The sequence below is a fragment of the Mauremys reevesii genome, linkage group 14 (assembly GCF_016161935.1).
Source record: "Mauremys reevesii isolate NIE-2019 linkage group 14, ASM1616193v1, whole genome shotgun sequence".
Classification (NCBI taxonomy): Eukaryota; Metazoa; Chordata; order Testudines; family Geoemydidae; genus Mauremys; species Mauremys reevesii.
Genome location: NC_052636.1, coordinates 14,878,284 through 14,904,630, shown reverse-complemented (window position 1 = coordinate 14,904,630; position 26,347 = coordinate 14,878,284). Strand labels below are relative to the sequence as shown.

General features: G+C 66.4%; 1 protein-coding gene across 1 annotated transcript; it reads right to left on the bottom strand.

Annotated features, from left to right (window-relative positions):
- Positions 1-3,738: 3,738 nt before the first annotated feature.
- Positions 3,739-26,239, bottom strand: EPHB4 (EPH receptor B4). The gene is given in 17 exon segments (XM_039499929.1): positions 3,739-5,258; positions 5,440-5,595; positions 5,928-6,121; positions 6,820-6,969; positions 7,241-7,456; positions 8,556-8,803; positions 12,388-12,483; positions 12,486-12,500; positions 12,659-12,726; positions 12,868-12,970; positions 14,719-14,884; positions 15,364-15,485; positions 16,043-16,372; positions 17,362-17,517; positions 19,449-20,133; positions 20,952-21,022; positions 23,940-26,239. Coding segments are annotated over 17 exon segments (2,952 nt in total). The 5' UTR covers positions 23,992-26,239; the 3' UTR covers positions 3,739-5,134.
- Between the last annotated feature and the right edge of the window lie 108 nt (positions 26,240-26,347).

Sequence of the window (26,347 nt, the reverse complement as noted above, 5' to 3'; positions counted from 1 at the left end):
GTTCCCTGGGTTAACACCCATCCAGTGGCGGGCAGTTCCCCAGGTTAACGCCCGCCCAGCCGGGCCCTGCGGTGGGTAGTTCCCTGGGTTAACGCCCCCCCGGCCACGCCCAGTGGCGGGTTGTTCCACGGGTTAATGATGCCCCCTCCTTTGACTTGGCTGCAGCGATGCTCAGCTAGCCGCCCTCCTGGGGGGGGGCCCTGCAAGCCCCTCCCCCCTCTAATGCCACCGCTTTGCCCCCCCCACGCCCCTAGCCCGCCTCTGTGGCACCAAATCAAGTGGCTGGGAGTTCCACAGGTTAACAGCCCCCCCACCACCACCGAATGTAGCTTGGTTTCCCCTCTGGCTCGGGATGCTGCCCCCCCCCGCCACCCCGTAACTTCACCCTTCTGCACCCCACGACCCCCCCCCACAACCGCTTCGTTTTCTCTCCTAGGTTTCCAGCCCAGCCCCGCCCGTTGAGGCGACGCCGGAGGCGAAGTGCCCGGATTAGTAACGCAGCCCCCCCCTGCCGCCCACCAGCTCTGGATTTGGAGGGGGGGGCCCAGGACCCCTGGCCTATCCCCACCCCCCACCCCGACATGGGGGACGTAGAGACAAGGGGACCCCCCCCCTCGCCCACCCAGCGAGAGGTTCCTGCCACGTCTCGGAATTGCACCGAAATCAAATAAATATAAAAAAATGAAATCGATTTTCCTTCATTTCTATTAACGGGGCTTTTAGTTCTGGGAGAGAACCCAGGAGTCCTGGCTCCCGGCCCCCCCTGCTCTGACCCACCCGCCCCCACTCCCCTCCCAGAGCCGGGGAGAGAACCCAGGAGTCCTGGCTCCCAGCCCCCCCTGCAACCTCCCAGTCCCCACTGCCCGCCCAGAGCCGGGGAGAGAAACCAGGAGTCCAGGCTCCCAGCCCCCCGGCTCTGACCCACCAGCCCCCACTCCTCCCAGCGCTGGGAAGAGAACCCAGGAGTCCTGGCTCCCAGCCCCCAGCTCTACCCCACCAGCCCCCACTTCCCTCCCAGAGCTGGGAAGAGAACCCAGGAGGCCTGGATCCCAGCCCCCCCTGCTCTAACCACTAGCCCCCACTCCCCTCCCACAGCCAGGGAGAGAACCCAGGAGTCCTGGCTCCCAGCCCCCCGTGCTCTAACCCACCAGCCCCTGCTCCTCTCCCAGAGCCGGGGGAGAACCCAGGAGTCCTGGCTCCCAGCCCCCCTGCTCCAACCCCCCAGCCCCCTCCCAGAGCCGGGGAGAGAACCCAGGAGTCCTGGCTCCCAGCCCCCCTGCTCTGACCCACCAGCCCCCACTCCCCTCCCAGAGCCGGGGAGAGAACCCAGGAGTCCTGGCTCCCAGCCCCCACTCCATGGTTGAGCCATTTATGTGCAGTACCACAAACGGCCACCAGGTGGTGATGTTGCTCCATTTTTGTGAGGCAGGCGGGGCTGGCCCCAGGGCGGCGCTAGGGGGCGCTGTGGGGCCGGGAGCTGGGCGGGGGCAGCAGGGGACGCTCTCCCCTGGCACAGGGCTGGCCCCAGGGGGCGCTGTGGGGCAGGGAGCGGCAGGGGCGCTCTCCCCTGGCAGGGGGCTGGCCCCAGGGCGGCGCTAGGGGGCGCTGTGGGGCAGGGAGCGGGGCAGGGGCAGCAGGGGGCGCTGTGGGGCAGGGAGCGGGGCGGGGGCAGCAGGGGGCGCTCTCCCCTGGCAGGCGGGGCTGGCCCCAGGGCGGCGCTAGGGGGCGCTGTGGGGCAGGGAGTGGGGCGGGGGGGCTCAGCAGGGCTGCAGCTCTGGGAAATGGGGCGAGGGAGATACGGGGGTGTCCGGGGGGGGGCCGGTGCCAAACCAAGACAGGTCACAGGTAGATGGGCCCCTGCCCCCCCCCAGCCCTGCCGGTGCCCCTCACTCCCGACCCGCAGCCCCCCCCAGCCCTGCGGGTGCCCCTCACTCCCGACCCGCAGCCCCCCCAGCTCTGCCGGTGCCCCTCACTCCCGACCCGCAGCCCCTGCCCCCCCAGCCCTGCTGGGGCCCCGCACTCCCGACCCGCAGCCCCCCAGCTCTGCTGGTGCCCCTCACTCCCGACCCGCCGCCCCCCCGCCCCGCTGGTGCCCCTCACTCCCGACCCGCAGCCCCCCCAGCCCTGCCGGTGCCCCTCACTCCCGACCCGCAGCCCCTGCCCCCCCACCCCTCTATTTACCTTCCCCGCTACAACTTCAAAAACTTTCCCGTTTAAAGATCAACTCCCCGCAGACACATCTGGAAATGGGGGAACATCTGGCACAGACTCCATGAAGCACGAATGTAGTGGAGGGGGCTGGGAGCCAGGACTCCTGGGTTCTCTCCCCGGCTCTGGGAGGGGAGTGGGGGCTGGTGGGTCAGAGCTGGGGGGGCTGGGAGCCAGGACTCCTGGGTTCTCTCCCCGGCTCTGGGAGGGGAGTGGGGGCTGGGGGGTCAGAGCAGGGGGGCTGGGAGCCCGGACTCCTGGCTTCTCTCCCCGGCTCTGGGAGGGGAGTGGGGGCTGGTGGGTCAGAGCAGGGGGCTGGGAGGGCTGAGTCCATGGGTCAGACTGTCCATTGTCCACAGGGTGGGGCTTGGCCTGGGTGGCAGCTTCCTTCCTCGCCCCCCCACCCCGCTTCCTGTTCCTGCCCCCGCTGCTGGGGGTCACATAAACAGCAGCTGCTGAAAAAAACCCCACCCTCCTCCCAGAGCCGGGAGAGAACCCAGGAGTCCTGGCTCCCAGCCCCCCTGCTCTAACCCACCAGCCCCCACTCCCCTCCCAGAGCCGGGGAGAGAACCCAGGAGTCCTGGCTCCCAGCCCCCCTGCTCTGACCCACCAGCCCCCACTCCCCTCCCAGAGCCGGGGAGAGAACCCAGGAGTCCTGGCTCCCAGCCCCCCTGCTCTAACCCACCAGCCCCCACTCCCCTCCCAGAGCCTGGGAGAGAACCCAGGAGTCCTAGCTCCCAGCCCCCCCTGCTCTGACCCACCAGCCTCCACTCCCCTCCCAGAGCCGGGGAGAGAACCCAGGAGTCCTGGCTCCCAGCCCCCCCTGCTCTGACCCACCAGCCCCCACTCCCCTCCCAGAGCCGGGGAGAGAACCCAGGAGTCCTGGCTCCCGGCCCCCCTGCTCTAACCACCAGCCCCGCTCCTCCCAGAGCCGGGGAGAGAACCCAGGAGTCCTGGCTCCTAGCCCCCCCTGCTCTAACCACCAGCCCCCGCTCCCCTCCCAGAGCCGGGGAGAGAACCCAGGAATCCTGGCTCCCGGCCTCCCCCTGCTCTAACCCACCAGCCCCCACACCCCTCCCAGAGCCGGGGGGAGAACCCAGGAGTCCTGGAACCCCGCTCTAACCCACCAGCCCCACTCCTCCCAGAGCCGGGAGAGAACCCAGGAGTTCTGGCTCCCAGCCCCCTGCTCTGACCCCCAGCCCTCACTCCTCCCAGAGCCGGGGAGAGAACCCCGGAATCCTGGCTCCCGGCCTCCCCCTGCTCTAACCCACCAGCCCCCACTCCCCTCCCAGAGCCGGGGGGAGAACCCAGGAGTCCGGGCTCCCAGCCCCCCAGTTTAGTGTCTCACCGAGTGCACTGTGCCCCCTGACCCAACCAACGTGCAACCCCAGTTGCACATGAGGGGGCGGGGCTGAATCATGCCCCTCCCTCTCTGATGCCCCCCAGGTGAAATCGACACCCCCCCCACCATGTGATACCTCGGTCGACTTCCTTCCAGAGCTGAGTGAATCCCACTTTATTTGGGGGGGCGGCGGCGGGGACACCCCAAATCCACCTCGGCTCAGGGGGGAGGGGGAGTCCGATACCCCACACGCTGTCCCAGCTCTGGGGGGGCTGGACATTAGCTCCCCCCCCGGGTTAAATTCCCCTTCAATATGAAGGCGAAAGTCCGGTGACCGCTGATGACCTCACCCCCCCCAATGTCCTGCCGCGACGACCTCATGGCCCGATGACATCACGGGCCTGCAATGATGACATCACAGGGCTCCTGATGGGGTGACATCACAGCCGCTCCTGGTGACATCACGGGGCAGTCGCTGGGGGATGACATCACCCCCTCGTTTCTGGCCGTCCCCGGTCAATGACATCACTGGGCAGCCATGACATCACCGCTGTCCATAGTCACTCTTTGGTTTCATGGGGTGGGGGGGGCAGAGCCAAGTTTATAGCCCCCCCCAATGGTGGGGGAGGGGCCTAGAGATTCAAGTAGATGCTGGGGGGGTCTCCCCCTCCCAGGGGACCCCCCCCCGATTACATCACTGCCCCTCAACTCTTTACGAGGGAGGAGGCTTCTGGCGGAAGGGCGGCCATCTTGCTCCCCAGCGGCCATCTTGGAGCCTGACCGCAGAGCGGCCATCTTGGATTCCCCACCGAAGGCCGCCCGACTTCGGAGACCACCCAAGGGCAGCCATCTTGGTCTCCCCAACCAGTGGTGGCCATCTTGAGACACCCCCCCCCCGACCACCAATTGGTGGCCATCCTGGGAACCTGACAGGGTCCTGAGGGCTGCCCGGCAACCAAGCAAGAGCGGCCCTCTTGGGAGACTGAAGTGCGGCCATCTTGGCAGTTGACCGAAGGGCCCGTCGGCCATCTTGAGACCCCCCTGACCACCAACGGGCGGCCATCCTGGGAACCTGACAGGGTCCTGAGGGCTGCCCGGCAACCAAGCAAGAGCGGCCCTCTTGGGATCCCCACGCAAGAGCAGCCATCTTGGGAAACTGAAGTGCGGCCATCTTGGCAGTTGACCGAAGGGCCCGTCGGCCATCTTGAGACCCCCTGACCACCAACGGGCGGCCATCCTGGGAACCTGACAGGGTCCTGAGGGCTGCCCGGCAACCAAGCAAGAACGGCCCTCTTGGGATCCCCAAGCAAGAGCGGCCATCTTGGGAGACTGAAGTGCGGCCATCTTGGCAGTTGACCGAAGGGCCCGTCGGCCATCTTGGAACCATCGACCAATAGCCCCCCCCAATATTCTCCCTGCTCAGATAGACAAAGTGCAAGCCCTGAGGGGTTGGGGGGGCAGGGGTCCCCCAAGTTCCTGGTTCAAGACCTGCCCCTGCAGCAAAGTCAGGGTCCCGTTAGAAACCCAGGGTCCGGTTCGTTCCCAGCTCCAGGGGACCAGGCAGGACTCGAGCCCCGAATCGGGTCAGAATCGGCTCCCGGCCGCCCCTCCGGACGGGGCGGCTTTGCTCTGGATCCGCATGTTCTGGACGCTGGAGAGAATCTTCTTCTGGTGGCCGGCCAGGGTCACCCCGATTCGGAGCAGGTCCCTGAGGGGGCAGAGAGATGGGGGGTTAGCAGCCCCCCCAACTCCGCCGGTGCCCCTCACTCCCGACCCGCAGCCCCCCCAGCTCCGCCGGTGCCCCTCACTCCCGACCCGCAGCCCCTGCCGGCCCAGCCCCCCCCGCCTCGCCGGTGCCCCCCCGCCCCACGGCCCCGGGGGTCGCTCACTCGCTGGAGATCTGGCTGAGCAGCTCGAGGGAGCTGAATCCGGCCGTGCTGAACTTCTCCTCGTAGCAGCCCATGTCGAGGGCCTGGAGCCAGTCGCTGACGGAGCCGAAGGAGGCGCCGTGGGGGGCCCGCTGGTCCAGGAGGGGGTGGGACGGCCTGGGGGGAGGGGCCGGGTTAGAGAGGGGCTGCTCCGTCTGAGACCAGGGGGGGGGTTAGCCCATGGGGGGGCCGGAATGGGGGGGTGGCTGCAGCCCCACCCCCAGGGAGCTGAGAGAGGGGGAGGTGCGGGGGGAACCCCCAAAGAACGGGGGGGAGGGGAACCGGGGGCCCCTAACCCCACCCTTCCCTTCTGTCAAGCCCCCCAATTCCTACCCCAGGTCCTGCCACTCTGAGCCCCCCCAGATCTCAGCCCCTCCCAGCCCAGCCGCTCTGAGCCCCCCATATCCCAGCCCCCCCGGCCCAGCCGCTCCCCGCCCCGAGGCTCTCACCCGGCGCCGTCCCGGGAGACGATGCGCAGACTGGCCGGGTTGCGGATCAGCTTGTCGAGGGAGCTGACGAGCTGGGCGAAGCGGGGCCGGGCGCTTCGCTCCTTCTGCCAGCAGTCGAGCATGAGCTGGTGCAGCGCCGTGGGGCAGGCGGGCGGGGGGGGCAGGCGGTAATCCTGCTCGATGGCGTTGATCACCTGCGAGCACGGCGCGGCTCAGACACGGGGGGGAGAGCTCGACGGGGACCCCTCGCCCGGCGCTGAGATGCGGCCACCTCTGGGGCGGGGCGGCCGGTTACCCAGGGACCCCTCGCCCAGCGCTGAGATGCGGCCACCTCTGGGGCGGGGCGGCCGGTTACCCAGGGACCCCTCGCCCGGCGCTGAGATGCAGCCACCTCTGGGGTGGGGCGGCCAGTTACCCAGGGACCCCTCGCCCGGCGCTGAGATGCGGCCACCTCTGGGGCGGGGCGGCCGGTTACCCGGGGACCCCTCGCCTGGCGCTAAGATGCGCCCAGCTCTGGGGCGGGGCGGGCGGTTACTCAAGGACCCCTCGCCCGGCGCTGAGATGCGGCCACCTCTGGGGCGGGGCGGCCGGTGACCCAGGGACCCCTCGCCCGGCGTTGAGATGCAGCCACCTCTGGGGTGGGGCGGCCAGTTACCCAGGGACCCCTCGCCCGGCGCTGAGATGCGGCCACCTCTGGGGCGGGGCGGCCGGTTACCCGGGGACCCCTCGCCTGGCGCTAAGATGCGCCCAGCTCTGGGGCGGGGCGGCCGGTTACTCAAGGACCCCTCGCCCGGCGCTGAGATGCAGCCACCTCTGGGGCGGGGCAGCTCGTTAACAACCACCCAGAACGGCTCTGACCCAGCCCAGGGCTGCGGGGGCGGGGGGTACTCACGTCCTGGTTGGACATGTCCCAGTAGGGCCGCTCCCCGAAGGACATCACCTCCCACATGACGATCCCATAGCTCCAGGCATCGCTGGCCGAGGTGAACTTGCGGAAAGCGATGGCCTCGGGGGCCGTCCAGCGAATGGGGATCTTCCCGCCCTGGGGACGAGGCGGGTGAGAGAGTCCCGGCTCCCAGCCCCCACCCCCCCCACTCAGCCCCCACTCCCCTCCCAGAGCCGGGGAGAGAACCCAGGAGTCCTGGCTCCCAGCCCCCCCTGCTCTAACCCACCAGCCCCCACTCCTCCCAGAGCCAGGAGAGAACCCAGGCGTCCTGGCTCCCAGCCCCCCCGGCTCTGACCCCCCAGCCCCCGCTCCCCTCCCAGAGTCCTGCCCCCCCGAGGCGGCGCGAACCCCGGCGTCCGGGCCCTACCAGGGAGCTGGTGTAGGTGGGGTCGGAGGAGTTCTCCTCCAGGAAGCGGGAGAGGCCGAAGTCGGAGACTTTGCAGACCAGGTTGCAGTTGACCAGGATGTTGCGGGCGGCCAGGTCCCGGTGCACGTAGCTCATCTCGGCCAGGTAGCGCATCCCCGAGGCGATGCCCCGCAGCATCCCCACCAGCTGGATGGGCGTGAACTGCCCCTCGTTCAGCTGGGGGGCAGACGGGGGCGGGGTCAGCGTGGGGCGGGGCCTCAGGGGCAGGGGGGGTCAATGCAGGGCGGGGCTCCAGGAGCAGGGCCGATGGGTTTGGAGGCGGGGTTCCAGGGACAAGGGCGGGGCTACGGAATCAGGGGCGGGACCCCAGGGCGCGTGGGGGTGGGGTCACAGCGGCAGGGGCGGGGCCCCAGGGGCTGGGGGCGGGGCTACAGAGGCAGGACCTTTGGGGGTGGGGTCACAGTGGCAGGGGAAGGAGTCGAGCGCCCCGTTCTCCATGGGCTGGGTGGTTTGGGGGTGTCTGGGGGTTTTCGGGGGTCCCTCCCCCCGTACCCGCAGGAAGGAGTCGAGCGCCCCATTCTCCATGGGCCTGGGCAGTTTGGGGGTGTCTGGGGTTTTGGGGGGGTCCCTCCCCCCGTACTGGGGCCCCCCGTACCCGCAGGAAGGAGTCGAGTGCGCCGTTCTCCATGGGCTGGGCGGTTTGGGGGTGTCTGGGGTTTTGGGGGGTCCCTCCCCCCGTACCCCCGAGGAAGAGAGTCAGCCCCGTTCTCCAGGGGCGGGGGGGTTGGGGGGGGCGGGGGGTGGGGGGGGGGTCCCTCCCCGCGTACTGGGGCCCCCCGTACCCGCAGGAAGGAGTCGAGCGCCCCGTTCTCCATGGGCTGGGTGGTTTGGGGGTGTCTGGGGTTTTGGGGGGTCCCTCCCCCCGTACGGGGCCCCCCGTACCCGCAGGAAGGAGTCGAGCGCCCCGTTCTCCATGGGCTGGGTGGTTTGGGGGTGTCTGGGGTTTTTGGGGGGTCCCTCCCCCCATACCCGCAGGAAGGAGTCGAGCGCCCCGTTCTCCATGGGCTGGGTGGTTTGGGGGTGTGTGGGGTTTTGGGGGGTCCCTCCCCCCGTACGGGGCCCCCCGTACCCGCAGGAAGGAGTCGAGCGCCCCGTTCTCCATGGGGTGGGCGGTTTGGGGGTGTGTGGGGTTTTTGGGGGGTCCCTCCCCCCATACCCGCAGGAAGGAGTCGAGTGCCCTGTTCTCCATGGGCTGGGCGGTTTGGGGGTGTCTGGGTTTTTGGGGGTCCCTCCCCCCGTACGGGGCCCCCCGTACCCGCAGGAAGGAGTCGAGCGCCCCGTTCTCCATGAACTCGGTGAGGATCATGACTGGGGTGCTGCTGGTCACCACCCCCTCCAGCCGGATGATGTTGGGGTGCTCGAACTGCCCCATGATGCTGGCCTCGCTGAGGAACTCCCGGCGCTGCCGCTCCGTGTACCCCCCCTTCAGCGTCTTGATGGCCACGCAGCTCTCCTTCTTCCCGGGCACCTTGAGCCGGCCCCGGCACACCTCCCCGAACTCCCCTGCCGGGCCGAGCGGGATGGGGCAGACAGAAAGAAAGAAAGGAGTGAGAAAAGAAACCAAAAGAAAGAAAGAAAGAAAGAATGAGAAAAAGATATGAATGAGAAAAGAAAGGAAGAAAGGATTAATGAGAAAGAAAGAAAGAAAGAAAGAAAGAAAGAAAGAAATGAGTGAGAAAAGAAAGCAAACGAAAGAAAGAATAAGAAAAAGAAATGAATGAGGAAAGAAAGAAAGGATTAATGAGAGAGAAAGAAAGAAAGAAAAAGAAAGAAAGAAAGAAATGAGTGAGAAAAGAAAGCAAAATAATTAATGAGAAAAAAGAAAGAAAGAAATGAGTGAGAAAAGAAACAGAAAGAAAGAAGTGAGAAAAGACACCAAAATAATTAATAAGAAAATGAAATGAGTGAGAAAAGAAACCAAAAGAAAGAAAGAAAGAAAGTGAGAAAAGAAACTGAAAGAAAGAAATGAGTGAGAAAAGAAACCAAAAGAAAAGAATTAATGAGAAAAGAAAAGAAAGGAAGAAAGGATTAATGAGAAAGAAAGAAAGAAAGACATGAGTGAGAAAAGAAACAGAAAGAAAGAAAGGAGTGAGAAAATAAACTGAAAGAAAGAAAGTGAGAAAAGAAATGAAAGAAAAAAGAACGAAAGAAAGAAAGTGAGAAAAGAAACCAAAAGAATTAATGAGAAAAAGAAATGAGTGAGAAAAGAAACCAAAAGAAAGAAAGAAAGAAAGAAAGTGAGAAAAGAAACTGAAAGAAAGAAATGAGTGAGAAAAGAAACCAAAAGAAAAGAATTAATGAGAAAAGAAAAGAAAGGAAGAAAGGATTAATGAGAAAGAAAGAAAGAAAGACATGAGTGAGAAAAGAAACAGAAAGAAAGAAAGGAGTGAGAAAATAAACTGAAAGAAAGAAAGAAAGTGAGAAAAGAAACGAAAGAAAAAAGAACGAAAGAAAGAAAGTGAGAAAAGAAACCAAAAGAATTAATGAGAAAAAGAAATGAGTGAGAAAAGAAACCAAAAGAAAGAAGTGAGTGAGAAAATAAACTGAAAGAAAGAAAGAAATGAATGAGAAAAGAAACCAAAAGAATTAAAGAGAAAGAAAAAATAAGAAAAATGAATGAGAAAAGAAAACGAAGAAAGAAAGAACGAAAGGAAGGAATGAGAAAAGCAAGGAAAGGAAGAACAAGAGCGGGGGAAGGAGGGAATGAACCAATGAGCTGGGAGAGAAACGAAAGGAAAGAGAGAAGGAGACTGATGCACGGGAAAGCGGGAATGAGACGGGCGAGGAAGGAGGAATGAAGGAGAGAGGGAACGAGGCGGGAGAGAGAAGGAAGGAGCCCGCGGGTGCAGCCAGAGAACGGGCGAGGAAGGAGGCCGGAGAGAGGCGGCAGCAGAGGCCGAGCGGCCGCGGGAGCGAACCAGGCGGGTGAACGAGGGAACGAAGAAGGGGGCTGGGCGGAGAGAGGGGGCCCAGGCCCAAGAGAGGTGGGGGTCGGGTCAGGGGCTCAGGGAGTTCAGGGGCCAGTTTGGGGTCAGGGGCTGGTTTGGGGATTCAGGGGCCGGTTTGGGGGTTCAGGGGTCGGGGCTCAGGGGAGTTCAGGGGCCAGTTTGGGGTCAGGGGCTGGTTTGGGTGGGCAGGGGCAGGGCTCGGGGAGTTCAGGGGCCGGTTTGGGGTTCAGGGACCGGTTTGGGGGCAGGGGTCGGGGCTCAGGGGAGTTCAGGGGCCGGTTTGGGGTTATGTGGGGTCAGGGCTCAGGGAGTTCAGGGGCCGGTTTGGGGTCAGGGCCAGTTTGGGGTTCAGGGGTCGGGTCTCAGGGGTTCAGGGGCCGGTTTGAGGGGCAGGGGCCGGTTTGGGGTCCGGGGCCGGTTTGGGGTTCAGAGGGTCGGGGCTCAGGGGTTCAGGGGCCAGTTTGGGGGCAGGGGCTGGTTTGGGGTTCAGGGGTCAGGGAGTTCAGGGGCCGGTTTGGGGTTCAGGGGTTGGGGCTCGGGGAGTTCAGGGGCGGTTTGAGGGGCAGGGGCGGTTTGGGGTTCAGGGGTTGGGGCTCAGGGGTTCAGGGGCCGGTTTGAGGGGCAGGGGCCGGTTTGGGGTTCAGGGTGGGGCTCAGGGGTTCAGGGGCCAGTTTGAGGGGCAGGGGCCGGTTTGAGGGGCAGAGGGTCGGGGCTCAGGGGTTCAGGGGCCGGTTTGGGGTCCGGGCCGATTTGGGGTTCAGGGGTGGGGCTCAGGGGTTCAGGGGCCGGTTTGAGGCAGGGGCCGGTTTGGGGGCAGAGGGTGGGGCTCAGGGGTTCAGGGGCCGGTTTGGGGTTCAGGGAGTTCAGGGGCCGGTTTGAGGGGCAGGGGCCGGTTTGGGGTTCAGGGGTGGGGCTCAGGGGATTCAGGGGCCGGTTTGAGGGGCAGGGGCCGCTTTGGGGGTTCAGGGGTCGGGGCTCGGGGAGTTCAGGGGCGGTTTGGGGGTCCGGGGCGGTTTGGGGTTCAGGGTCAGGGCTCAGGGGTTCAGGGGCCGGTTTGAGGGGCAGGGGCCGGTTTGGGGGTTCAGAGGGGTCAGGGCTCAGGGGTTCAGGGGCCGGTTTGAGGGGCAGGGGCCGGTTTGGGGTTCAGGGGTCGGGGCTCAGGGGTTCAGGGGCCGGTTTGGGGCAGGGCCGGTTTGAGGGGCAGGGGCCGGTTTGGGGTTCAGGGTCAGGGCTCGGGAGTTCAGGGGCCGGTTTGGGGTCCGGGGCGGTTTGGGGGTTCAGGGGTCAGGGCTCAGGGGTTCAGGGGCCGGTTTGGGGTCGGGGCCGGTTTGGGGCAGGGGCTCGGGGAGTTCAGGGGCCGGTTTGGGGCAGGGGCCGGTTTGGGGGTTCAGGGGTCAGGGCTCAGGGAGTTCAGGGACCGGTTTGGGGGCAGGGGCCGGTTTGAGGGGCAGGGGCCGGTTTGGGGTTCAGAGGGTCGGGGCTCAGGGGTTCAGGGGCCGGTTTGGGGGCTATGGGGGTTCAGGGGCCGGTTTGAGGGGCGGTTTGAGGCAGGGGCCGGTTTGGGGGTCGGGGCCGGTTTGGGGGTTCAGGGGTCAGGGCTCAGGGGAGTTCAGGGGCCGGTTTGCGGGGTCCGGGGCCAGTTTGGGGTTCAGGGTGGGGCTCAGGGGTTCAGGGGCCGGTTTGGGGCAGGGGCCGGTTTGAGGGGCAGGGGCCGGTTTGGGGTTCAGAGGGTCGGGGCTCAGGGGTTCAGGGGCCGGTTTGAGGGGCAGGGGCCGGTTTGGGGGTTCAGGGCGGTTTGAGGGGCAGGGGCCGGTTTGGGGGTTCAGGGGTCGGGGCTCAGGGGTTCAGGGACCGGTTTGGGGCAGGGGCCGGTTTGAGAGGGCAGGGGCCGGTTTGGGGGTTCAGAGGGTCGGGGCTCAGGGGTTCAGGGCCGGTTTGGGGTCCGGGCCGGTTTGGGGTTCAGGGGTCAGGGCTCAGGGGAGTTCAGGGCCGGTTTGCGGGTCGGGGCCGGTTGGGGGTTCAGGGGTCGGGCCTCAGGGGTTCAGGGGCGGTTTGGGGGGGCCGGGGGCGGTGGGGGGGGTCAGAGGGGTCGGGGCTCAGGGGGGTTCAGGGGCCGGTTTGGGGGGGCAGGGGGCTCACCGGCGCCGATCACCTCCTCGATTTTCACGTAGGAGACGTCGATCTCTTTGGCGAATTCCCGCACGGCCTCGTTGGGGTCCTCGTAGGTGAAGGGTCGATGTAGAGTTTGGTGCCTGGGGTGTCCCGGGGGAGGGACGGTTAGAGCCACTCACCCCAGCCCCTCCTTCTGCCCTGGCCCCCCACTTGCCCCCCGCCCTGCCCCCTCCTCACCCCCGAACCCCACCCCTCTTCCCTGCCCCCTCCGTCCCCCCCCATTCCCCCCCCCACTCACCGTGCCCAATGAGGTACTGGCCGTGTTTGTCCGAGTATTCGGGGTCTCGTCCCCCCGCCCCATGTTTCCTGCCGGGGGAGGGAGAGTGAATTGGGGGGGCCGCCAAGAACACCCCCCCCCCGGAACCACCCTGGGGAGAATGTGGCCAGCCCCAGCCCCCCCGCGGCCCTTCCCTGCCCCCCAATCGCCCGGGTGGGGGGGGGTCTCACCTGACGCAGATCACAGCCACTGCCACCACCGCCAGCACCAGCAGGGCCCCCACGGCGGCCGCCCCCACGATCAGCCCCAGCTGCTCCGCCCGGCCCCCCGCCTCTGGGGAGAGAGACGCCGTCAGGGGGCTGCCCCGGGGTGGGGGTGGGGCAGGCCAGCGTCACCCCCAACCTGCCCGGCTCAGGGGGAGAGACGCCGCCCGGTCTGGCCGGCGCTGAGACGCCAAAGGGCCTGGGAGGGGAAACTGAGGCAGGCCGCCCGCTGCACTGGAACAGGCCACAAGCGGGGGAGGGGCAGCCCCTGGGACGCTGGGGCACATCCCGGCGGGCGGACGGGGCGGCGCTAGGAACCCAGACGGCGGATGGGGAACACCGGCGCCGCCGGGGAGCGGAGAATCGTGTATCCACCCTCTCCGGCAGCCTGCTGTCACGGGCAGCCTGGCACCCCCGTGCAACCTTCCTCCTCGTGCAACCTGGCATCCCCGTGCAACCTTCCTTGTGCAACTTCCCTCCTCGTGCATCCTGGCACCCCCGTGCAACCTTCCTCGTGCAACCACCCTCCTTGTGCAACCTGGCACCCACGTGCAACTGTCCTCTTTGTGCAACCTCCTTCCTCGTGCAACCTGGCACCCACCTGCAAACTTCCTCCTCAAGCAACCTGGCACCCCCCGTGCAACCTTCATCCTCGTGCAACTTGGAACCCCCGTGCAACCTCCCTCCTTGTGCAACCTTCCTCCTCGTGCAACCTGGCACCCCCGTGCAACCTTCCTCCTTGTGCAACCTTCCTCCTTGTGCAACCTGGCACCCCCATGCAACCTTCCTCCTTGTGCAAACTTCCTCCTCGTGCAACCTGGCACCCCCGTGCAACCGTCCTCCTTGTGCAAACTTCCTCCTCATGCAACCTGGCACCCCCTTGCAACCATCCTCCTCGTGCAACCTCCCTCCTTGTGCAACCTGGCACCCCTGTGCAACCATCCTCCTCGTGCAACCTCCCTCCTTGTGCAACCTGGCACCCCCATGCAACCTTCCTCCTTGTGCAAACTTCCTCATGCAACCTGGCATCCCCGTGCAACCTTTCTCCTTGTGCAACCTCCCTCCTTGTGCAACCTGGCACCCCCGTGCAACCTTCCTTGTGCAACCTCCCTCCTTGTGCAACCTGGCGCCCACGTGCAACCATCCTTCTCATGCAACCTGGCACCCCCCGTGCAACCTTCATCCTCGTGCAACTTGGAACCCCCGTGCAACCTTCCTCCTTGTGCAAACTTCCTCCTCGTGCAACCTGGCATCTCCGTGCAACCTTCCTCCTTGTGCAAACTTCCTCCTCGTGCAACCTGGCATCTCCGTGCAACCTTCCTCCTTGTGCACACTTCCTCCTCATGCAACCTGGCACCCCCATGCAACCTTCCTCGTGCAACTTCCCTCCTTGTGCAACCTGGCACCCCCGTGCAACCGTCCTCCTTGTGCAAACTTCCTCCTCATGCAACCTGGCACCCCCGTGCAACCTTCCTTGTGCAACCTCCCTCCTTGTGCAACCTGGCACCACTGTGCAACCATCCTCCTAGTGCAACCTCCCTCCTCGTGTAACCTGGCACCCCCGTGCAACCTTCCTCCTTGTGCAAACTTCCTCCTCATGCAACCTGGCACCCCCATGCAACCTTCCTTGTGCAACCTCCCTCCTTGTGCAACCTGGCACCCACGTGCAACCATCCTCCTCGTGCAACCTCCCTCCCCGTGCAACCTGGCCCCGTTGGAACCTGGCCCTGGGCCCGACGCCCGGCGTGAGCGTCGACGCCCGTTGGAACCAGACGCTCGGGGGGGTTGTTCAGGCTGGGGGGGGCGGGGGGGACTCACCAGTGCCCTGCACGGGGACGAGGAACTCCGGCCCGAACTCCCCGTACCCGGCCTCGGAGCGGGCGCGGACCCGCACCCCATAGGACGCCCCCCGGCGCAGCTCCTGCAGCGTCACCTGGGCCTCCGACGCCTTCAGGAACATGGGGGACTCCCCGCCCGGCGCGCCCTGGGGGGGCCGTGGGGAGGGGGGGGTCGGTCCCGGCTCCGCGGGGCAGAGACCTCCCCTCCCCCCCGCTGCCCCCCTCCGACCCTCCCCTCACCTCCCCACGGACCCCCAATCCCCTTCCCTGGTCCCCTCTCATTCCCTCCCCCCCGCTGCCCCCCTCTTGATCCTCCCCACGGCCCCCAATCCCCTCCCCACTGCCCCTCCGATCCTCCCCACAACCCCCATCCCTCCCCTGGTCCCCTCCCCACTGCCCCCGCCGATCCTCCCCGCGGCCCCCCAGTCCCCTCCCCTGGTTCCCTCCCCCACTGCCCCCTCCGATCCTCCCCTCACCCCCCCACAACCCCCAATCCCCTCCCCTGGTCCCCTCTCCCCCCCGATATCCCCACCTCTGATCCCTGACCCCTTCCCTGTCCGCTCCCCAGCTCCTCTCCACCCCGAGGCCCCCTCCCCCCACAGGCCCTGCCGAGCCCCCCCCTCACCGTCTCGGAGTATTTCACCGCGTAGTCCAGGATGCGCCCGCGGGGGGGGGGGGGCACCGGCCAGCGCAGAACCATCCCGGTCGGGGACAGAGACCCCTGGACCTTGTCCACGGGGGGGGGCACTGGGGGGAGACGCCAAGTCAGGGCTGCGGGTCGGGAGTGAGGGGCACCGGCCGGGCAGGGGGCTGCGGGTCGGGAGTGATGGGCACCTGCCGGGCAGGGGGCTGCGGGTCGGGAGTGAGGGGCACCGGCCGGGCAGGGGCTGCGGGTCGGGAGTGAGGGGCACCGGCGGGCGGGGCTGCGGGTCGGGTGTGTGGGGCACCGGCGGGGCGGGGGGCTGCGGGTCGGGAGTGAGGGGCACTGGCCAGGCCGGGGGCTGCGGGTCGGGAGTGAGGGGCACCGGCCGGGCGGGGGCTGCGGGTCGGGAGTGAGGGGCACCGACGGGCAGGGGGCTGCGGGTCGGGAGTGAGGGGCACCGCCGGGCGGGGCTGCGGGTCGGGAGTGAGGGGCACCGGCCGGGCAGGGGCTGCGAGTCGGGAGTGAGGCACCGGCCGGCGGGCGGGGCTGCGGGTCGGGAGTGAGGGGCACCGACGGGCAGGGGGCTGCGGGTCGGGAGTGAGGGGCACCGGCCGGGCGGGGGGCTGCGGGTCGGGAGTGAGGGGCACCGGCCGTCACTCACCGTCCTTGTTGGTGGTGACGTTGACCAGCTCGGCCTGGGGCGGGTTGGGGCTCAGCTCCGACACCCCATTGACGGCCTGGATCTCGAAGCTGTAGGTGACGTAGGGCTGCAGGCCCTGGACGCTCACCCCCGGCTCCGCCAGCCCGGCCGCGCTGGGGGCGAAGCTGAGGCGGGTGCAGCGCTGGCAGGGCCGCCCCTCGGGGCACTCGGAGCAGAGCACGTTGTAGGTCACGTCCCGGCGGCCCCCACTCTCCAGGGGCTCGCTCCAGGCCAGCACCACCCCCGAGCCGTTGATCTGGGGCACGATGCTGCGCGGGGCCGAGGGGGTCGCTGCGGGGGGGGGGGAGAAGAGATGGAACCCAGGCGTCCGGGCTCCCAGCCCCCCCCCTGCTCTGACCCACCAGCCCCCACTCCCCTCCCAGAGCCAGGGAGAACCCAGGCGTCCGGGCTCCCAGCCCCCTGCTCTAACCCCCAGCCCCACTCCTCCCAGAGCCGGGGAGAGAACCCCGGCGTCCGGGCTCCCCGCCCCCCCTGCTCTAACCACCAGCCCCCACTCCCCTCCCAGAGCCGGGGGGAGAACCCAGGAGTCCTGGCTCCCAGCCCCCCCTGCTCCAACCCACCAGCCCCCACCTGCCTCCCAGAGCCGGGGAGAGAACCCAGGAGTCCTGGCTCCCAGCCCCCCTGCTCTGACCCACCAGCCCCCACTCCCCACCCCGAGCCGGGGCGCGAACCCCGGCGTCCTGGCGCCCAGCCCCCCCTGGTCCAAACCACCAGCCCCCACCTGCCTCCCAGAGCCGGGGAGAGAACCCAGGAGTCCTGGCTCCCAGCCCCCCCTGCTCTAACCCACCAGCCCCACTCCTCCCAGAGCCGGGAGAACCCAGGAGTCCTGGCTCCCAGCCCCTGCTCCAACCCACCAGCCCCACCTGCCTCCCAGAGCCGGGAGAGAACCCAGGAGTCCTGGCTCCCAGCCCCTGCTCTGACCCACCAGCCCCCACTCCCCTCCCAGAGCCGGGAGAGAACCCAGGAGTCCTGGCTCCCAGCCCCCCCTGCTCTAACCACCAGCCCCCACTCCCCTCCCAGAGCCGGGGCGAGAACCCAGGAGTCCTGGCTCCCAGCCCCCCCAGCTCTAACCCACCAGCCCCCACTCCCCTCCCAGAGCCGGGGAGAGAACCCAGGAGTCCTGGCTCCCAGCCCCCCCCTGCTCTGACCCCCCAGCCCCCACTCCCCTCCCAGAGCCGGGGGGAGAACCCAGGAGTCCTGGCTCCCAGCCCCCGCTGCTCTAACCCACCAGCCCCCACTCCCCTCCCAGGGTGACTCACTGGTGCAGGGGGAGCCGGGGGGGTCGGCGCTGGCACGGAAGTACCCGTTGCGGCAGGAGCAGATGGAGGCGCCAGGCGCTGAGGAATGGCTGTAGGGGGGGCAGGGCTGGCAGAGCCCCTCACCCTGCGCGGCCTTGAAGTTGTTGGGGGCACAGGCTGGCGAGACAAAAAGGGTCAGACGGCGCCTTCCTGGGAAACAAAGGGTTAAACGGCCCCCGCCCCAGAGGTGGCTGCATCTCGGCGCCGGGCGAGGGGTCCCTGGGTAACCGGCCGCCCCGCCCCAGAGGTGGCCGCATCTCAGCGCCGGGCGAGGGGTCCCCGGGTCACCGGCCGCCCCGCCCCAGAGGTGGGCGCATCTCAGCACCGGGCGAGGTCCCCGGGTCACCGGCCGCCCCGCCCCAGAGGTGGCTGCATCTCAGCACCGGGCGAGGGGTCCCTGGGTAACCGGCCGCCCCGCCCCAGAGGTGGCTGCATCTCAGCGCCGGGCGAGGGGTCCCCGGGTAACCGGCCGCCCCGCCCCAGAGGTGGGCGCATCTCAGCGCCGGGCGAGGGGTCCCTGGGTAACCGGCCGCCCCGCCCCAGAGGTGGCTGCATCTCAGCGCCGGGCGAGGGGTCCCTGGGTAACCGGCCGCCCCGCCCCAGAGGTGGCTGCATCTCAGCGCCGGCGAGGGTCCCTGGGTAACCGGCCGCCCGCCCAGAGGTGGCTGCATCTCAGCGCCGGGCGAGGGGTCCCTGGCTAACCGTCCGCCCCGCCCCAGAGGTGGCTGCATCTCAGCGCCGGGCGAGGTCCCGGGTAACCGGCCGCCGCCCCAGAGGTGGCGCATCTCAGCGCCGGGCGAGGTCCGGTACCCGGCCGCCCCGCCCCAGAGGTGGCTGCATCTCAGCGCCGGGCGAGGGGTCCCTGGGTAACCGGCCGCCCCGCCCCAGAGGTGGCTGCATCTCAGCGCCGGGCGAGGGGTCCCTGGGTAACCGGCCGACCCGCCATTGGAGAACCCGCGATTCAGCCTGCCAGCCTGGAACCCAGGTGTCCGGGGCCCCCCAGAACCCAAGCCTCCAACTGCTCCAGAACCTGAGTTACCAGCACCCCCCAGAACCCAGGTGTCCAGGGCCCCCACCCTGGGAACCCCGTGTCCGGCACTGCCAGACCCTGGCATCCAGTCCCCCCGAACCCCGGCGTCCATCTCTGGTGTCCGCGCCCCCCTCCCCAGAACCCAGGCATCCAAGTCTGCATCCAGGGAACCCAGGTGTCCGGGCCCCCCCTCCCCAGAACCCAGGCATCCAACTCCCCATCCTGGGAACCCAGGCGTCCGGGCTCCCCAGCTCAGAACCCAGGCGTCCGGGCCGCCTCGGAAGCCTGGCGTCCTCTCCCCCCTTCCCCCCACAACCCAGGCATCCGGCTCCCCACCCTGGGAACCCAGGCGTCCGGGCCCCCTGCTCAGAACCCAGGCATCCAACTCTGCATCCCGGGAACCCAGGTGTCCGGGCCACCTCGGAAGCCCGGCATCCGCCCCGCCCTTCCCCCCAGAACCCAGGCATCCGGCTCCCCACCCTGGGAACCCAGGCATCCGGGCCCCCCAGCTCAGAACCCAGGCATCCAACTCCGCATCCAGGGAACCCAGGCGTCTGGGCCACCTCAGAAGCGTCCGCCCCACCCCGTTCCCAGCAGCACCCCGGTGTCCGGGCCCCCCAGCTCAGAACCCAGGCGTCCACCTCCCCATCCTGGGAACCCCGGCGTCCGGGCCCCGCAGCTCAGAACCCAGGCGTCCGGGCCGCCTCGGAAGCCCGGCATCCGCCCCCCCCCCCCCGTTCCCAGCAGCACCCCGGCGTCCGGGCCCCCCAGCTCAGAACCCAGGCGTCCAACTCCCCATCCTGGGAACCCCGGCGTCCGGGCCCCGCAGCTCAGAACCCAGGCGTCCGGGCCGCCTCGGAAGCCGGCATCCGCCCCCCCCCCCCGTTCCCAGCAGCACCCCGGCGTCCGGGCCCCCCAGCTCAGCACCCAGGCGTCCGGCTCCCCCCCCCCGGACCCCCGGCGTCCGGGCCCCCCAGCTCAGAACCCAGGCGTCCGGCTCCCCACCCCGGCGCCTCACCTCGGCACTGCGTGTTCCCCTCGGCGGCCTCGTGGCCGGCCAGGCAGCCGCAGCCGGCGGGCGCGTGCTCGGCCCAGCGCCCGTCCTCCCGGCAGTACATGCTGAGGGGCCCGGGGCCCTCGGGCTCGGCCCCGGCCACGCAGGCGCCGGCCACGGGCGTCACCAGCTCCCGGGGCACCGTCTCGGGGAAGGCGGCCAGCCGGGCCACGGCCGCGGGGCACTTCTTGAAGTAGAGCCGGACGCCCAGCAGCGCCATGCAGGCCCCCTGGTCCTGGAAGGCCACGTAGAAGCCGGCTTTGCTCAGCGGCCCGAGCCGCAGGGTCTTGACGTTCACCTTGCCGGTGGCCTCGGCTCCCGGCCGCTTGCGGGTCAGGTGCTCGGCCGCCACCGTGTCCACCTTGACCCAGGGGTTCTCCAGCCAGGGCGGCTCGGTGGCCGTGGCCAGGTCCCGCTCGGCCTCGTAGAAGAAGACGTTGAAGGTTTCCTTGCAGGCCCGGGCCGGGCGCGGGAGGGAGAAACACTCCACCACCGTGTAGCGCAGCTCGGCGTAGACGTGGGTCGCCCCCCGGCGCGGCACGAAGCCGCTCCGCAGCCAGGCCTCCCGGCCCGGCCCCTCCACCGCGCACACCTCGAAGGTGCGGACCGAGCGCTGGCGCTCCTCGTCCAGCCCGCTCAGCTCCTCCCACTGCCGGGGGGACGGGGCAGAGAGCAGGCGAATCGGAGATGGGGTGCACGGGGAGATGGGGTGCAGGGGGTGGGAGCGATGGGGGATGGGGTGCACAGGGAGATGGGGTGCAGGGGGTGGGAGCGATGGGGGATGGGGTGCACAGGGACATGGGGTGCAGGGGGTGGCAGAGACAGGGGATGGGGTGCCCAGGGAGATGGGATGCAGGGGGTGGCAGAGATGGCGGAATGGGGTGCCCGGGGAGATGGGGTGCAGGAAGTGGCAGAGATGGGGATGGGGGCAGGGGAGGAGACGGGCAGACAGCAGGTGATTAGGAGATGGGGTGCAGGGGAGATGGGGGGATGGGGTGCAGGGGAGATGGGGTGCAGGGGTGGGAGCAATGGGGATGGGGTGCACAGGGAGGTGGGGATGGGGTGCAGGGGAGGAGACGGAGCAGACAGCAGGTGATTCGAAGATGGGGTGCCCGGGGAAGATGGAGTGCAGGGGTGGCAGAGTTGGGGGGATGGGGTGCCCGGGGAGATGGGGTGCAGGGGGTGGGAGCGATGGGGGGATGGGGTGCAGGGGGAGATGGGGGATGGGGGCAGGGGGAGGGGGCAGGGGAGGGAAGATAATTCAGTCAGCGGGGCAGACACCCAGCTCCCCTATTCCTCCACAGGCCCCCCCCAACATGCCCCCACCGGCCCCCCCACCTCCCCAGAACCCACCGAGCTCCTGCACGCCTGGGGTCCCCCCATCTCACCGAGCCTGCGACCCGCCCGGCCCCTCCCCCCTTCACCTGCCCCTCCCCGGCCCCCACCCGCTTCCCGCCAGCCCCTCACCTGGCCGTCTGTTTGGGGGTACGTCGTCCACTTGAGATCCGACGTCTCCAGCCAGGTGTTCAGCAGGGTCTCTGGGAGACGGAGAAGGGGGGGGAAGGCTTACGGTCTGGAGTGAGGAGCGGAGAACCCAGGAGTCCTGGCTCCCAGCCCCGCCCCTGCTCTAACCCACCAGCCCCCACTCCCCTCCCAGAGCCGGGGAGAGAACCCAGGAGTCCTGGCTCCCAGCCCCCCCGGCTCTAACCCACCAGCCCCCACTCCCCTCCCAGAGCCGGGGAGAGAACCCAGGAGTTCTGGCTCCCAGCCCCGCCCCGCTCTAACCCACCAGCCCCCACTGCCCTCCCAGTGCTGGGGAGAGAACCCAGGAGTCCTGGCTCCCAGCCCCCCCTGCTCTGACCCACCAGCCCCCCTTCACCTCCCAGAGCCGGGGAGCAAACCCCTGAATCCTTTCCCATGCGCACAGGTGCTGTGGGGTGGTGGGTGATGGATCATTACGGGGTGAATCTGAGTCTGTTCGGGCCGAGGGTCTGACCCAGGGGAGCCGCGTACCCCTGGGGTACACAGAAGCCTTCCTGGGGGCACATGGAGACGCCTCTCTCGCTTTCCCCCAGGCCGCGGCCTCCTTCGCACGGCCCTGGTGCCACATGCTCGCACGGTCGTGCGAGGCTTCTGTCCCACTCGGGGGCCACACGGGGAAACCAGGAACCGGCCAGACTCCATGGCGGGGACTGGCTGGCTCTGGGGGGTGGGGAATGGGGCAGGGGCCTGTCCCCTCTGGGGGGCGCCGGCTCCCACCCGGCCCCAGGGCGGGGACTGGCTGGCTCAGGGGGGTGGGGAATGGGGCAGGGGCCTGTCCCCCAGGGGCGCCCGGCTCCCACCCGGCCCCAGGGCAGGGACTGGCTGGCTCGGGGTGGGGAATGGGGCAGGGGCCTGTCCCCTCTAGGGGGCGCCGGCTCCCACCCGGCCCCAGGTCAGGGACTGGCTGGCTCGGGGGGTGGGGAATGGGGCAGGGGCCTGTCCCCTCTAGGGGGCGCCGGCTCCCACCCGGCCCCAGGGCGGGGACTGGCGGGCGCAGGGGCGGGAATGGGGCAGGGGCCTGTCCCCTCAGGGGCGCGGCTCCCATCCAGCCCCAGGGCAGGGACTGGCTGGCTCATGGGGGTGGGGAATGGGGCAGGGGCCTGTCCTCTCTGGGGGGCGCCGGCTCCCCCCGGCCCCAGGGCGGGGACTTGCTGGCTCAGGGGTGGGAATGGGGCAGGGCCTGTCCTCTGGGGCGCCGGCTCCCCCAGCCCCAGCCCCGTCCGTCCCCTTCTGGGCCTCCCGGCTCCAGCTGCCAAACCGTGACCCCTCCCCCCCCAATCTGTTTTCTCCTCCGTCCCGGGCTAAATCCATGCCAGATGTGAACGAACTCCCGGCCGCTGCGCCCGCCCGGCTTCCCAGAACGGGGTGGGTTGTTCCCAGCAGAGGGGGGCTCAGAGCCAGGACGCCTGGGTTCTCTCCTGACTGGCGCCAGGGATCCAGGCTGCGAGTTCGAATCCCGCCAGCCCCCCCCCCCAAAGAATTGGGGGCAGGAGAAAGGAGTTAAATCCCTGGACAAGGAGGACTGTTCCCACTTCATGGGACTAACAGTGGGGAGAGAACCCAGGAGTCCTGGCTCCCAGCCCCCCCTGCTCTGACCACCAGCCCCCACTCCCCTCCCAGAGCTGGGGAGAGAACCCAGGAGTCCTGGCTCCCAGCCCTCCCTGCTGTAACCCACCGCCCCACTCCTCCCAGAGCCGGGAGAGAACCCAGGAGTCCTGGCTCCCAGCCCCTGCTCTGACCCACCAGCCCCTCCTCCCAGAGCCAGGAGAGAACCCAGGAGTCCTGGCTCCCAGCCCCTGCTCTGACCCACCAGCCCCCACTCCCCGCCCAGAGCCGGGGAGAGAACCCAGGAGGCCTGGCTCCCAGCCCGCCCTGCTGTAATCCACCAGCCCCCACTCCCCTCCCAGAGCCAGGGAGAGAACCCAGGAGTCCTGGCTCCCAGCCCCCCCTGCTCTGACCCACCAGCCCCCACTCCCCTCCCAGAGCCAGGGAGAGAACCCAGGAGTCCTGGGCGGAAAGGTTGGGGGAGAAAGGGACGGAGGCGAAATCCAGGAGTACGCTACCTCTGCCATTGCCTTTCGGGGGCAGGGGAAGGAGGGGTGAGACGGGAGGGGGGGGCTAATGAAGGAGGAAAGTCTCCGCCAGGGCTGGGCCATGGAGCCGCAGAGTTTTCAAAGGCAAAAGAAAATCTTCGCTTGGCGGAACAAACCCCGGGGAAGAAAGAGCCGGAGGGCAAGAAAGACAGAATGAAAGAAAAGAGTGAAAGAGGGTGGGGGGGGGGTTCTTGGTTTCCTTCACGGCCTGTTTTCTCTTTCAACAAGCCGCCTTCCGCGCTCTGCTGCTTTTCAGCAGCGGAACTTGCGCGAAGGAAAGAGAGAACTTTGCCAAACCCACTTTTTCTTAGTGTAAAAAACACAGTCACCCCCTGCTCGACCCACCAGCCCCCACTCCCCTCCCAGAGCCGGGGAGAGAACCCAGGAGTCCTGGCTCACAGCCCCCCTGCTCTAACCCACCAGCCCCCACTCCCCTCCCAGAGCTGGGGAGAGAACCCAGGAGTCCAGGCTCCCAGCCCCCCCCCGCTCTAACCCACCAGCCCCCACTCCCCTCCCAGAGCCGGGGAGAGAACCCAGGAGTCCTGGCTCCCAGCCCCCCTGCTCTAACCACCAGCCCCCACTCCCCTCCCAGAGCCGGGGCGAGAACCCAGGAGTCCTGGCTCCCAGCCCCCCCTGCTCTAACCCACCAGCCCCCACTCCCCTCCCAGAGCCCGGGAGAGAACCCAGGAGTCCTGGCTCCCAGCCCCCCCTGCTCCGACCCCCCAGCTCCCATTCCCCTCCCAGAGCCGGGGAGAGAACCCAGGCGTCCTGGCTCCCAAAGACACAGAAACCTGCACAGATCCCCCCAGTTTTCACTCACCCTCCACCGCCTGCATGAGGGGAATCCAGAGACAAAGCAGCCAGAGCTCCATGGCCGGGGTCCCGAATTCCTGAGCAGGGGAAAAGCTGCTGTCGCAAAATCCTGATCAACCAAGGGTGGGGGGGGGGGGGAGTAAATCCCCAATCGGGGAAACTTTACTCCAGAAAAATAATCCTTTGCCCAGAAACACGGCAGCCCCAACCCGCCTTGGTCCGGGACACCCGAATCCCGCAGATTTCCCTCTCTCGGGAAGGACTCCGCTAACCCCGATAGCCAGAAAAATCGACCCACCAGAATATTTACGTCCTAATAAATGACCAAGTCTGGAAAAGATTAACCTGTGAATACATTTCTGGCGTGGAAAAATCAACTCCCTCCCGCCACAAATTGTTTCTATTCTAGAGGAAATTCTCCCTAGGCTAAGAAGCGAATCAGCCCCCCAAAACGTCCCTAATCTGGAAACACTCAGCCCCCAAGCGCCTCTCGCCGAGCACAAAATGGACACCCCATTTCCCCCTAGTCTAGAGGGGAACGATCACTTTTCCCCCAGTCGGCAAAAATGGAAACCCCCAAATGTCTCCGAAGCTCCGAAACTTTTAACGCTCCATTTTTGCCCGGTCCAGAAACTTTTAACTCCTCACTTTGTCTGACTCCTCGATTCCCCCAACTCTAGAAAAAGGAAACCCTGGGTTTCCCCCGCCCCAATCTACAAAAATTAAACCCAGGTTGCACCCTGATCTCGAAAAATAAACCCAGACTTCTCTCCAATCTAGAAAGAAATAAACCCTGATTTCATCCCAATGCAGAAAATAACAAACCCAATTTTTGCCCCGATCCAGAAAAAATAAACCCAGAAATCACCCTGATCCTGAAAATTAAAACTACCTTTCTTCCCAATCTAGAAAAACAACAACCCAGATTTCACCCTCATCCAGAAAAATAAACCCAGAGCTCTCCCCAGTCTAGAAAAAAAACAGAGTTCTCCCCATCTAGAAAAAAATTAAACCCAATTTTTGCCCCGATCCAGAAAAAAATATACCCAGAAATCACCCTGATCCAGAAAAATTAAACCCATATTTATCCACAATCTAGAAAAAGTGAAGCCCAGATTTCACCCCAATCCAGAAAAGAATAAACCCAAATTTTGCCCCGATCCAGAAAAAAATAACCCCCCAATTTCGCTCTGATCCAGAAAAATTAAACCCGGATTTCTTCCTGATCCAGAAAAATTAAACCTAGATTTATCCACAGTCTAGAAAAAGTTACGCCCAGTTTTTGCCCTGATCCAGAAAAGATTAAACCCTGATTACATGCCAATCCAGAAACAATAAACCCAGATTTCACCCTGATCCAGAAAAATTAAACCTAGATTTCTTCCCAATCTAGAAAAAAAATAAACCCAGATTTCTTCCTGATCCAGAAAAATTAAACTGAGATTTCTTCCCATCTAGAAATATTAAACACAGATCTCACCCCAAGCTATAAAATTACCCCAGATTTCTCCCCAGTCAAGGAGGGTTGGAACAAATCCAGATTTGCCTCCCAATCTAGAAAAAATAATCTCAAAAATAAGTTTCTTGTCGGAGGGGAAATCAGGTTTCCCTACAAATGTGGACTCTGGCAAATCAACGGAGCCAAACACCGTCCGGCTAGAAAACCTGGATTCTCCAGAACTCGCCGACCCTGGCAAAAAGTTGGTTCTGGAGAAATTCCTGAGCCGGGATCCCCTAGAAAAGTCCGGCGTCTCGGCGCTCCCGAAAAGTGGTGGGTCTAGAGCAGGGGGTCTGGAAACCTCTCGAGTCGGGGACGCTTCGACCCCCGGCCGAGGGCCCGTCTCTGGAATAGCTGGTCCCGAAACAATGGGCGAATCCAGAAAAGTGAAGCCGCCCGGCTGGACTAGACGCGCTCCCACGAGCCGGTCCCGAGCCCGCTCCCGGTGGACAAAGGAAGCCCCAAAACTGCAGAAACTGGGGGCAAGGGGGGACCCCAAGATTTTTGGAGGCAGCTGGAAAAAGAAAGAAAGACAAAACCAACTAGCATTCAGGCAGGGGGAAGGCGTCTGCCCCCACACTTCCAGCTCTTTGCAAGAAGCACCCCCAATTTCCTCCCTGGTCCCCCCAAATATATAGGGCCCCCCCAAACATGGGCTAGCACTGCCTCTGGAGGGCGAGCCCCCCTTCCCTCGCACCTGGGGCACGCAAGGCCTTTTGCAGATGTGCCCCCCAAAAGTTTTTCCCAGTCTCCCAAAGCGGCTGCCCTCAAAGGGCCCCCCCCAATCTTGCTGAGAACCCCCCCGAAACTCTTGGCCGAGCGGTGGCCCCCCCTCCCCCAGAAATCCCGCCCACCAACGCTGCACCCCTAAGCCTCGGCAAAGATCCCCCCCAACCTTTGCAGCCCCCCCAAAACCT